The sequence below is a fragment of the Scylla paramamosain genome, chromosome 11 (genome assembly GCF_035594125.1).
Source record: "Scylla paramamosain isolate STU-SP2022 chromosome 11, ASM3559412v1, whole genome shotgun sequence".
NCBI classification, from domain to species: Eukaryota; Metazoa; Arthropoda; class Malacostraca; order Decapoda; family Portunidae; genus Scylla; species Scylla paramamosain.
In genome coordinates this window covers 7,817,501-7,830,315 of record NC_087161.1, presented here as the reverse complement: position 1 = coordinate 7,830,315, position 12,815 = coordinate 7,817,501, and the positions used below count along the sequence as shown (strand labels likewise).

The following is a 12,815-nucleotide window of genomic DNA, read 5'->3' as shown; positions in this document are numbered from 1 at the left end:
TATATATATATATATATATATATATATATATATATATATACACACACACACACACACACACACACACACAGAGAGAGAGAGAGAGAGAGAGAGAGAGAGAGAGAGAGAGAGAGAGAGAGAGTTAAGCTCGCAGATTCCGCCGTAGTTACTGAATACATCTTCCTCTGTCCTTCTCCTTTTCCTCGCAGATTGAGTGTTTATCCAGCCGGTATTGATGTGTGTGTGTGTGTGTGTGCGTGTGTGTGTGTGTGTGCTCAAGGCCACCACGACACTTGTACATATGGGATGGAATACACACCTACACGCCCACGCACTCACCCACCCACCTACAGTTTTATGCCATAACTCCACTGAATTGATATTAAATGAAAATAAATTGAATGGTTTCTTTCTCGAATTACTGTATTTCACTCAGGTTGTTCGTTCTCTCTTTTCGCGTCATTCAGTATTTTTAAATGGATCGCCTCTCCTTACATAGTTACTGCGACAGCAGCAAGAGGAGATTACGAAGAAGAATGGGATAATGATAAAAGTATGTTAAGAATATAACGATATATATAGTAGTCTCAAAACAATGTGAAATTTTCTGACAGCAAAATAAAGCTGTGTGCTTGTACAAAGTATCACACAATTAACAGACTGTTACCAAAGCAAAAAAACAGAGCAGTAAAAAATCGGAGAGAGAGAGAGAGAGAGAGAGAGAGAGAGAGAGAGAGAGAGAGAGAGAGAGAGAGAGAGAGAGAGAGAGAGAGAGAGAGAGAGAGAGAGAGAGAGAGAGAGAGAGACAGAGAGAATTATTCCTAAACGGCCTTGAACTCCCCCCAGCCACACACGCCAGGTCTGCCAGGAGGAGAGGTGTGTAAACAGGTGCGGAGGTGTAAACTTTTATGCTTTACACGCTCTGTTTACCTGCCCAACACGAGGCGAATTTTACGAAGACTGAATCTCTTCGTCAAAGTCTCGTTGTGTCCAAATCAGGTGGAGATTAGTGTATTCAGGTGTGATGGAACTGCAGCGACCGAGTGTGGGTAGATTTGGGAAAATTTGCATTTGTAGAGTTGATATTATGAAAGGAACGGAAAGTGTGGATCACAGTGCGGCCAAGGTGCTCGTAGAAACAACCCGACTGCACTCACGTCCCATCCGCTGCTCTGCTCCTGTAGGTGACTCCAGTGCACGAGGCTATCAGGTCATTGTAGGGACAACTGACCTTACCTATGTGAAACTGGCTTAATTGTCTCACTTATGAAATATGCACACATATTCTCTCTCTCTCTCTCTCTCTCTCTCTCTCTCTCTCTCTCTAAGCACGGACCTGTAACCCTGATTACATTTCCGTCACAAGCGACAAGAGCGGAGCCTCAGAAAATATGAGGCGAGGCTTTGAAAGCTGATAAATAATCAGCTGCTGTGGTCGTCTGTGTTTCATGCCTGTGGGATTTCAGTGATGTTATAGCGTAGATGCGTAGATTAGATGGCAATCTTATCACAGTTTTTTTGCATATATATATATATATATATATATATATATATATATATATATATATATATATATATATATATATATATATATATATATATATATATATATATATATATATATATATATATATATATATATATATATATATATATATATATATATATATATATAGGACATTGAATTTGTTTCCATAAAAATCAGCGTATCGTGTTTTCACTTCTATGAAAAGAAGTCAACCGAAGACTAGGACAAATACGATAAAGATGAAACCAACCGAAAAGGCTTTAGCCGGTTTAGTTTTTGTAAGTGCTGTGATGGTCCTCTCTTGAAACGCTTTGAGTAAAAAATGTGTAAATGTGAGATGAAGAGGAGGCTACGATAAAAACTTGGCCCTAGACAAACACTAATTGGCGTGCCAACTCTTTCGTTATTTCCCTCACGGAATTAAAATGGTGTTCCTTTATTCACGTCAAGTGTAGGTGTATACAAATACGAGTCCCTGGACCTGCTGGGATCTTACTGCAGACAGAAAGCTTTGCTTCATGAAGTGGCCGATGAGCAGGCTTCCTGTCGAGTACCACAACAATAGAAATACAACTGTGACGTTACTTGAGTTCTAGATTGCTGTTTATCAAAGTTCGTCAACAAACTATATGTCTTGCTAGATGGCTCTGTCAGTACGAACAAGACATGCACCCGCAACTAGTACAGTAGCATCGAGGGCTGCCTGTCAATCATCAATTGTTGCTCGGTGTATAAGCCTACTAGTACTACTCTTGGGAGGGAAATCTTGCTAAGGCTGGGTAACCAGAAAAAAAGAAAAGAAAAAAAAAAAATTAGGTCCCCTAATGAGTTAGCCTAACTCGGCATACAAGATATTGTAGGTTCTTTGAGAGATGTTAGAGGTATTATAGGCTGAGAACGACCCCAAACACAACAGATGAAGGTGTGAGTCCCTATGAAGAAACGAATCCGTAAGCTCGAGGGGACAGTAGGAAAAGGTGGTTATTAAAACAACAGAACGATGGGAAAAAAAAAAAAAAAAAAAAAAAAAAAAAAAAATATATATATATATATATATATATATATATATATATATATATATATATATATATATATATATATATATATATATATATATATATATATATATATATATATATATATATATATATATATATATATATAACAAAAATACAGATGGAATTAGATATTATTGTTTCTGGTGCATGTCGTGAAGTTTTGATTTACTCTCATATTTTGTTTAAAGAGAAATTCACTATTATGCATTTCAGTGTTACTGATCTGAATGTCTGCGACGATTATAATATTTCAGCAAACAAACTTGGGCAGGCTTCATCATCGCTGTCTGCGACACTGATGGAGCGAATGGGATATACACCTTCATTTTTTCTCTAGTCGACAGGAAATCGACAGCCATATGAAACGATCTTACCGCTTCACATCATGAAAATATGTATTGGATGAGCGATCTCTTTTGTATTTTACACCAATGTGAATAACAGGGGTGGGGGGTAAGGTGTGTTCGGCGTGTGGAATGCATTGTGTGAGAATGAAAAATGGTGGACAGCACAAAGGAGTCCGATCTTGGACTGAGGGCCAAGCACATTGAAGATCCCACTATCAGCCATTGAGTAGGAACCGCTGGATCGGGGAACCTAGGTAGAGGGAGTAAATGTGGAGTTAGCTTCACTCGGAATATGAAGAGGCACCAGAGTAACAAGTACGGAAAGGGAATAGAGAACACGCTGATGTCGGGGAGGGAAGTAAACTGATGTAGATTTGAATTGTTACATTCAACCACAGGGATGTAATGTTTTTAAGATTAGCTCCTTGGAACCAAGAATAATTATCTAGCGGGAAGCAGAGAACCAGCCAGTTTTTTTTCTTATTAGAAAGAAAAGAAAGTAAAAAAAATTTAATCTAATAAGTGGGGGGAGGAATTAGAAATTTAAAGAGAAACAGTTGGTGCCCTATATTCTATAACATTTCACAGAATAGTTGATTTTGGTGACTGTCTCCACGAAGATTCGGTAAGGAGCGATGGAAACATGAAATAGCTTGAGACTGTCTGGTATTCTCTGAGATTTGAACTCAATTTTGATGATGTTTTTGTGATCAATAACAATCACGAAGTTCAAGCCAACATAAATTCCCCAACTAGATGAAGTCTGATTAGGGATAAATACAATTCTAATATTACTTCAGGACCTTTACTTTTAACATTCCTAAAAAAAAAAAAAAAGAAAAAAATCCTAATACCCGATTTACCCTATTTTTGGCTTCTATGTATTGTTTTCTTAGAGAGAGATCAATGCTAACTATAACTCTTAAATCTTTTTCCTTCCCTGAACTTACAACTTTCGTTGTTTATTGTCAACCTACTGTGTGGGTTTCTTCTACCTTCGCATTTGTTAATATTAAACTGCATTCGCCATCTGTCTGTCCATTCGTTTATCCTATCCATATCTGCCTGCAAGGCGATGGGATCCGAATCTGACTAATTAATGTATCTATCTTCGTGTCATCCGCACATTTACTATCATCACTATAGTCACACTATCCAAGTCATTAATATTTCTCAAAAACAACAATGGTCCTAAAACTGATCCCTATGGTAACCAACTAATTACTTGACCCCACTCAGATTTAAAGCCGTTTATTATAACCCTCTGTCGCCTGTCGCCTAATCATGATTCTATCCAGCCTAACACCTTCCCATCTATCTCACGCGCCCTACCCTTTCTCAGGAGCCTCTGGTGGGGTAACTTATCGAACGCTTTACTAAAGTCCAGGTATAGGATGTTTTAACTATCTCCTATACGATGTTATAACTATCTCCATTATCTGCCGCCTCGTAAACTTTGCCGTAAGAACTCAACAAGTTCGTAAGGCAAGACTTCCCCTTCGTGAAGCCATGCCGATTTATTAAGTTTTGCTTCTCTAAATGCTCCCTAATGTTCCTCGCGATTACTGACTCCATTATTTTGCCTACAATTGTAGTTAAGCCGACAGGTCTACAATCAGACGTTAACGTTTTATCTCCTTTCTTAAAGATGGGTGCTACATTCGCCTGCCTTCGCATTACCAGTACCTCTCCTGGGTCTAACGATTTCCTAAAGACAGTAACTTGCGGGTCACTAATAGCCGTTTTGCATTCCTTATGTATTCTAGGATACATTTCGCCTGGTGATCTGTATCTTTTCAGCCTGTTCACTTTTCCACTATCTTCTTAGTTATGAAAATATCTATCAGTTTCTCATTTTCTTCTGCATTTCCTGCATGTTTTCCTCGTGTGAAAACTGTTAAAAATACTCGATCAGAATTTTACTCATCCCTTGCCCAGAGCTAACCATAGTCTTTCAAGCCTAAGATGACCTCTCAGGTGTGGCTGGGTCAGTCTGCACTGTTGTCAGATCTCTCACAGAGCACCCACTCTCACTTTCGTTTTCTATTAATTTCTCTCTCTCTCTCTCTCTCTCTCTCTCTCTCTCTCTCTCTCTCTCTCTCTCTCTCTCTCTCTCTCTCTCTAGAAATTAGTTTATGGCGCGTTATTTTTTTAAGAAGTATCCCCTGTAGACCTAATCTTCTCTGGTGTTGTAATCAGAACATACGTCATCAGAACTTTCTGTGATGTTAATGACGAAAGACTCCACGTAATGCTGAACTGCGGCATCTTGCTCTGTATCTTTCTTTTGAAGGCGTTCTGCGTGTTGTATAGCTTTCAGCCAGTTGTCTTTTGTTACTGTTCGAATAACTTCTTTTTACCAAAATTTTAAGATTAGCCATTTTGAAGTTGTTTCTCTTGGCTAAATATGACTTAGCTCAATGGGGTAATACTGGCAGTGATGTGGCGGCAGCCTTATAACCCTATTCCTGCTTTTTCAGCAATTGCGTTGATAACATACAGTATATGAGCAGTAGTGTTGCAAATTTGACATGCTTTTTCGTTATAATTTGTATAACTCATTAGCAACAAAATTTAAGCTTGATCAGTTAATTACTTAAAAAGTTGTAATTTTGACTTTGCACATGCACAGCGTTACTTCAAAATTGACATAAGGGATTTTATCAATATAATAACAACACTACACCTGTTAAGTTTCATTAAGATTAGTCTTAGTTTTTTGAGAAATCCCATTTTCGACACCCTTCTACTTTTTGCAATTTATCCATTGATTTCACCCAATAGAAGAGATGAAAGCTATGTAATATACAACTGATAGAACTGTGTTATCATATGGTGCTTTTTTTTTTGTTACGATTGGCCGCGGAGTTCAGGAGATATTAGCATTTGAATTAGCGTTACGGACGGGCCTGGCCGGCCCTGGCCGCTCAAAATGAAACAACCTCCATAGTAAACTTCGCTTCGATCGTAATAATAATAATGATAATAATAATAATAATAATAATAATAATAATCATAATAATAATAATTAAATAATAATAATAACAGCAACATTTATCTATTTTCATCAAATACCATGTGATCTCTTCACATGAAGAGGAAGGTCTTCAGAGACCTTCCTCAGTAATTTTCATTACCTATTTTTCTATCGCCACTAGTTTGCCTCTTTATTATGTTTTGCAGTTAAAGAGCGATTTTCGTTTATAACTTTGAAAATAATGCCTTATGATGAATCAATTACTAAATTAGAAAAAAAAAAAAGACTATATCCCCGCGATGCACTCAGTCACGCTGATACAATGACCATCACATATTCTGTTCACCACCAGCTTTGGCTTTCCTCTCCCTTCACTGACCATCCTGGTGAACTAGCCTACAATTTTGCTATCCTCCATGACCTAGAGCAATTGGTGCAACACCCTACTCGTATTCCTGACCGTCTTGGAGATACACCCAACATTCTTGACCTTTTCCTGACCTCTAATCCTTCTGCTTATGCTGTCACCCTTTCTTCTCCGTTGGGCTCCTCCGATCACAATCTCATATCTTTATCTTGTCCTATCACTCCAATCCCTCCTCAGGATCCCCCTAAGCGAAGGTGCCTCTGGCGTTATGCCTCTGCTAGTTGGGGGGACCTGAGGAGGTATTTTGCTGATTTTCCTTGGAATGACTACTGCTTCCGTGTCAGAGACCCGTCTTTGCGTGCTGAGCGCATAACAGAGGTGATAGTGTCTGGCATGGAGGCGTACATTCCTGACTCTTTTTCTCGTCCTAAACCTTCTGAACCTTGGTTTAACATAGCTTGTTCTCGTGCTATACATGATAGAGAGGTGGCCCACAAAAGGTACTTAAGCCTTCCATCACGAGAATCTCATGCACTTTATATTTCTGCCCGGAACCATGGCAAGTCTGTTCTCCAACTAGCCAAAAACTTCTTCATTAACAGAAAATGTTAAGACCTTTCAAGATCTAACTCCCCTCGTGAATTCTGGTATCTAGCCAAAAATATCTCCAATAACTTTGCTTCTTCTTCTTTCCCTCCTCTATTTCAACCAGATGGCACCACTGCTATCACATCTATTTCTAAAGCTGAACTCTTCGCTCAAACCTTTGCTAAAAGCTCTACCTTGGACGATTCTGGGCTTGTTCCTACCTCTCCTCCACCCTCTGACTACTTCATGCCACATATTAAAATTCTTCGCAATGATGTTTTCCATGCCCTCGCTGGCCTAAACCCTCGGAAGGCTTATGGACCTGATGGGGTCCCTCCTATTGTTTTCCGAAACTGTGCCTCCGTGCTTGCACCTTGCCTAGTCAAACTCTTTCAGCTCTGTCTGTCAACATCTACCTTTCCTTCTTGCTGGAAGTTTGCCTACATTCAACCTGTTCCTAAAAAGGGTGACCGTTCTAATCCCTCAAACTACCGTCCTATTGCTTTAATTTCCTGCCTATCTAAAGTTTTTGAATCTATCCTCAACAGGAAGATTCTTAAACATCTATCACTTCACAACCTTCTATCTGATCGCCGGTATGGGTTCCGTCAAGGCCGCTCTACTGGTGATCTTCTGGCTTTCCTTACTGAGTCTTGGTCATCCTCTTTTAGAGATTTTGGTGAAACTTTTGCTGTTGCCTTGGACATATCAAAAGCTTTTGATAGAGTCTGGCACAAAGCTTTGTATTTCCAAACTACCCTCCTACGGTTTCTATTCTTCTCTCTGTAACTTCATCTCAAGTTTCCTTTCTGACCGTTCTATTGCTGCTGTGGTAGACGGTCACTGTTCTTTTCCTATATCTATTAACAGTGGTGTTCCTCAGGGTTCTGTCCTGTCACCCACTCTCTTCTTATTATTCATTAATGATCTTCTAAACCAAACTTCTTGTCCTATCCACTCCTATGCTGATGATACCACCCTGCACTTTTCCACGTCTTTTCATAGACGTCCAACCCTTCAGGAGGTAAACATATCACGCAGGGAAGCCACAGAACGCTTGACTTCTGATCTTTCTAAAATTTCTGATTGGGGCAGAGCAAACTTGGTATTGTTCAATGCCTGAAAAACTCAATTCCTCCATCTATCAACTCGACACAACCTTCCAGACAACTATCCCCTCTTCTTCAATGACACTCAACTGTCCCCCTCTTCTACACTGAACATCCTCGATCTGTCCTTTACTTATAATCTGAACTGGAAACTTCACATCTCATCTCTAGCTAAAACAGCTTCTATGAAGTTAGGTGTTCTGAGACGTCTCCGCCAGTTTTTCTCACCCCCCCAGCTGCTAACTCTGTACAAGGGCCTTATCCGTCCATGTATGGAGTATGCTTCACATGTCTTGGGGGGTTCCACTCATACTGCTCTACTAGACAGGGTGGAATCAAAAGCTTTTCGTCTCATCGACTTCTCTCCTCTAACTGACTGTCTTCAGCCTCTCTCTCACCGCCGCAATGTTGCATATCTAGCTGTCTTTTACAGCTATTTTCATGCTAACTGCTCTTCTGATCTTGCTAACTGCATGCCTCCCCTCCTTCCGCGGCCTCGCTGCACAAGACTTTCTTCTTTCTCTCATCCCTATTCTGTCCACCTCTCTAACGCAAGAGTTAACCAGTATTCTCAATCATTCATCCCTTTCTCTGGTAAACTCTGGAATTCCCTGCCTGCTTCTGTATTTCCACCTTCCTATGACTTGAATTCCTTCAAGAGGGAGGTTTCAAGACACTTATTCATCAATTTTTGACCACTGCTTTGACCCTTTTATGGGACTGGCATTTCAGTGGGCATATTTTCAATTGGATTTTTGTTGCCCTTGGCCAGTGTCCTTCCTACATAAAATAAAAAAAAAGCAGTTCCCAAACTATTTGACTGGGTCCACTTTTCTGGTGTTGTACGTATCTTTGTTGTGCAGCTGCCAAGATACAGTTAAGATAGCAATGATTCCTGAATTTTACATTGCAGAAGAAGATTGATACATTCGAGATTAAACCACAAAAGGTAAACCTCTTTCTTACCTTCTGCTTGTCTTTCAGAGAAACGCAGTAGCAGCAGCAGCAGCATGGCAGGGATACGCTTCCTGCCCCTGCTGGCGGCCCTGCTTCTGCTGCCATTACCAGAGGTGAGTTGACAAAATATTATTACTTTGTTGTATATAGAGCTATTGTTGTTGTTGTTGTTGTTGTTGTTTTGTTGGTGTTATTATCATTACTATTTTCTTCGTTTTCTCTTTCTTCCTTTTATTACTATTCTGATAAGGAACCGGTGGTAAAAAGACAGGCACAGATGCTATAAGGCGAGCATATTCCCGGCTGGTCTCCTCCCTGGCTTCTTCAGGGGGAAGCCTGAGGCCCCGGTGCTGCCGCTGATTATATTTGCCGGGAGCCGTCATGCGGGTCGTCGCCCTGCTCACTGACTGGTTGGAACACGTCCTGGGTCAAGGGATGATGTGGGTGTAGCACACGGCTGTTCCCGTCCTCTTATGTAATATTTTCGAGTGTGGTGATGTACTACAGTATTTATTTATTTATTTATTTACTTATCTATTTATTAATTTATTCTTGTGAAGACACCTCAGCACCCTTTCCCTATCCCACTTGAACAAGTCCCCTTTCTTATCAGTGCGGTCCTCCGGGGTACGGGACGGAAGCTGCCTAACATCTGCTTGTCTCCTTCCAGTGACCAATCTTTTTGACTCTTCCTCTATTGATTTGGGAGCAGCAAATTGAGCGGGCTTTTCCTCCCCCTATTCTTTTTCTTTTTTTTTATCTTCTTGAAAACTGAACTAAACATTCCCATTTTTATTATGTGTTCTTTTCTTTTATTTCAGACTGATTCCACTGCGCACAAGTGGAGTGACATCCCTTTTAGTTTCCCTGGAGGTAAGAGAGAGAGAGAGAGAGAGAGAGAGAGAGAGAGAGAGAGAGAGAGAGAGAGAGAGAGAGAGAGAGAGAGAGAGAGAGAGAGAGAGAGAGAGAGAGAGAGAGAGAGGATTAGAAGAAAAGGTTATGCCATGATTGGAAAGGTAGGATGAGTGATAAACAGGTAGCTAGAGTAAGGATAAAGACAGAGTTAAAAGACGAGGAAGAGAAAAATGTGAAAAAAATTTAGAAGCACTTCATGACCGGGAAAGAAATGGATATATCTGAGTGTCGAAGAGAGGTGGAAATTTTTAGTTTGCTTTCTAGAGAAAGGAGCTCATCTTTGCCATGTCCACTGTGGCTTTCGACACTCACAATCCGATGCAAGACACCATAATTAAGTCAAACCTTCGCTATGAAACGCCACTTAGAGTCTCATACCTCAAACAACAGGCCTATTACACACACTGAGATACGACATCTTCCGGTACACTTAGATAGTCTTCCCTGATTCATCTAGTCCTTCCGTCTAGTGCGCACTTTTAGAGTGAGGTAGGCACAGCCATTTCGTGTCTTTTTTCACCAGACGGCGTTTCGCAAAGCAATGTCCTCAGCGTTACCCTGTTTCGTCTGCCAATCAATGATATAGCAAACATTTCGGCATTTCTTTACAGCTACTTCCCCAGTTCTTTTTTTACCACCTCTGCTCTAACATGTTTGAGTATATGTGAGAATGTTGTGTTTTGGGTTTCCAACGCAATAATAAAATGAAAATTTGCCTTCGATAAAAATTTACTGTAAGGATTAAGAATTTCTCGGAAATGTTTGGGCTGGGGAGTAAATATGATTAAAATATGGGCGCCATAACCCAAGTTGACCGGGGAGCTGCTCGCCCCTGGATTCTCTCCCTCGAGGGACAGTAACCAAACCAAACCTAACGTAATCTACAGCTGGAAACTGCGTCTACATTGAGTCCCCTTTTAGGGAAAAAAACATCACCTCACATAAATTAACCTAACCTAACCTGGATCTCCTCCTTGATATTACTCCACAGCCAATGAAATTTTCACAAAATGTGTTAAGGAGAGAGAGAGATAGATAGATAGATAGATAGATAGATAGATAGATAGATAGATAGAGAGAGAGAGAGAGAGAGAGAGAGAGAGAGAGAGAGAGAGAGAGAGAGAGAGAGAGAGAGAGAGAGAGAGAGAGAGAGAGAGAGAGATTGAAAAAGAGAGAGAGAGAGAATCATTCCTCTCTCTCTCTCTCTCTCTCTCTCTCTCTCTCTCTCTCTCTCTCTCTCTCTCTCTCTCTCTCTCTCTATCCTGGGAAAAATCAATTATGAAATCAATTTTTCAGAATTTCCCTATTTATTTTTTAAATTTCCTTCCAGTTTTCTTGTAATTCTCGATATTCCCTAAGCAAGGGTGATATAAATTAAATGACATGGGAACTTTTTTTTTATATATAGGAGGGACACCGGCCAAGGGCAACATAATACATTGTGTGGCGTATAAAAAAGGGTATGGAGGCTCAGCGTGTGCAGGGAACAGCAGTGAATATATGGCTATGAACACAAATTATGGGAGGCACCTTGACTTTTATTCAGCTACTGTGGGTTAAGTGAAGCAGAACGTTCACCAAAACGGTAGTCTATGAAAAATACATTATGCATACTGTGGTGTGCCAGAATTTCATTCAAAGCGGCTTGCAGCAATGATTGTAAAGAGCAACCATGTCTCCTAGAGAACACTACACAGTCACTGGACGAAATTCTATAATAAATAATAAAAAAAAAAAAAGCCCACTGAGATGAGTGTCTTGAAACCTCCTTGAAGGAGTTCAAGTTATAGGAAGGTGGAAATACAGAAACAGGCAGGGAGTTCCAGAGTTTACCAGAGAAAGGGATGAATGATTGAGAATACTGGTCAACTCTTGCATTAGAGAGGTGGACAGAATAGGGGTGAGAGAAAGAAGAAGGTTTTGGGCAGCGAGGCCGCGGGAGGAGGGGAAACATGCAGTTAGCAAGATCAGAAGAGCAGTTAGCATGAAAATAGCGGTAGAAGATAGCTAGAGATGCAACATTACGGCCATGAGAAAGAGGCTGAAAACAGTAAGTAAGAGGAAAGGAGTTAATGAGACGAAAAGCTTTTTATTCCACCCTGTATAAAAGAGCTGTATGAGTGGAACTCCCAGACATGAGAAGCATACTCCATACATGGACGGATAAGACTCTTGTACAGAGTTAGCAGCTTGAGGGCGGGGGTGAGAAACACTGGCGGAGACGTCTCAGAACTCCTAACTTCATAGAAGCTGTTTTAGCTAGAGATAAGATGTGAAATTTCCAGTTTAGATTATAAGAAAAGGACAGACCGAGGATGTTCAGTGTAGAAGAGGGGAAGAGTTGAGTGTCACTGAAGAAGAGATGATAATTGTCTGGAAGGTTGTGTCTAGTTGATAGATGGAGGAATTGAGTTCTTGAGGCATTGAACAATACCAAGTTAGCTCTTCCCCAATCAGAAATTTTAGATTGATCAGAAGTCAGGCGTCCTGTGGCTTCCCTGCCTGAATTGTTTGCTTCCTGAAGGGTTGGACGTCTATGAAAAGACGTGGAAAAGTGTAGAGTGGTATCATCAGCGTAGGAGTGGATAGGACAAGAAGTTTGATTTAGAAGATCTTTGATGAATAATAGGAAGAGAATGGGTGACAGGATAGAACCCTGAGGAACACCACTGTTAATAGATTTAGGAGAACAGTGACCATCTACTACAGCAGCAATAGAACGGTCAGAAAGGAAACTTGAGGTGAAGTTACAGAGAGAGGGATAGAAGCCCTGGGAGGGTAGTTAGGAAATCAAAGCTTTATGCTAGACTCTATCAAAAGCTCTTGATATGTCTAAGGCAACAGCAAAAGTTTAACTAAAATCTTTGAAAGAGGATGACCAAGACTCAGTAAGGAAAGCCAGAAGATCATCAGTAGAGAGGCCTTGACAGAATCCATATTGGCGAAGTGATAGATGTTTAAGAATCTTCCTGTTGAGGATAGATTAAAAA

At 40.4% G+C, this 12,815-nt stretch overlaps 1 protein-coding gene across 1 annotated transcript in view; it reads left to right on the top strand.

Moving 5' to 3' along the window:
- The first annotated feature begins 860 nt into the window (after positions 1-860).
- LOC135105287 (mucin-3B-like) overlaps positions 861-12,815 on the top strand; it is a 45,355-nt gene continuing 33,400 nt past the window's right edge. Inside the window, exons 1-3 of the mRNA XM_064013510.1 lie at positions 861-1,159; positions 8,938-9,023; positions 9,732-9,783. Of these exons, the coding sequence (XP_063869580.1) occupies positions 8,964-9,023; positions 9,732-9,783 (112 nt within the window). The 5' untranslated portion in view covers positions 861-1,159; positions 8,938-8,963. The remainder of the gene's footprint in view (positions 1,160-8,937; positions 9,024-9,731; positions 9,784-12,815) is intronic.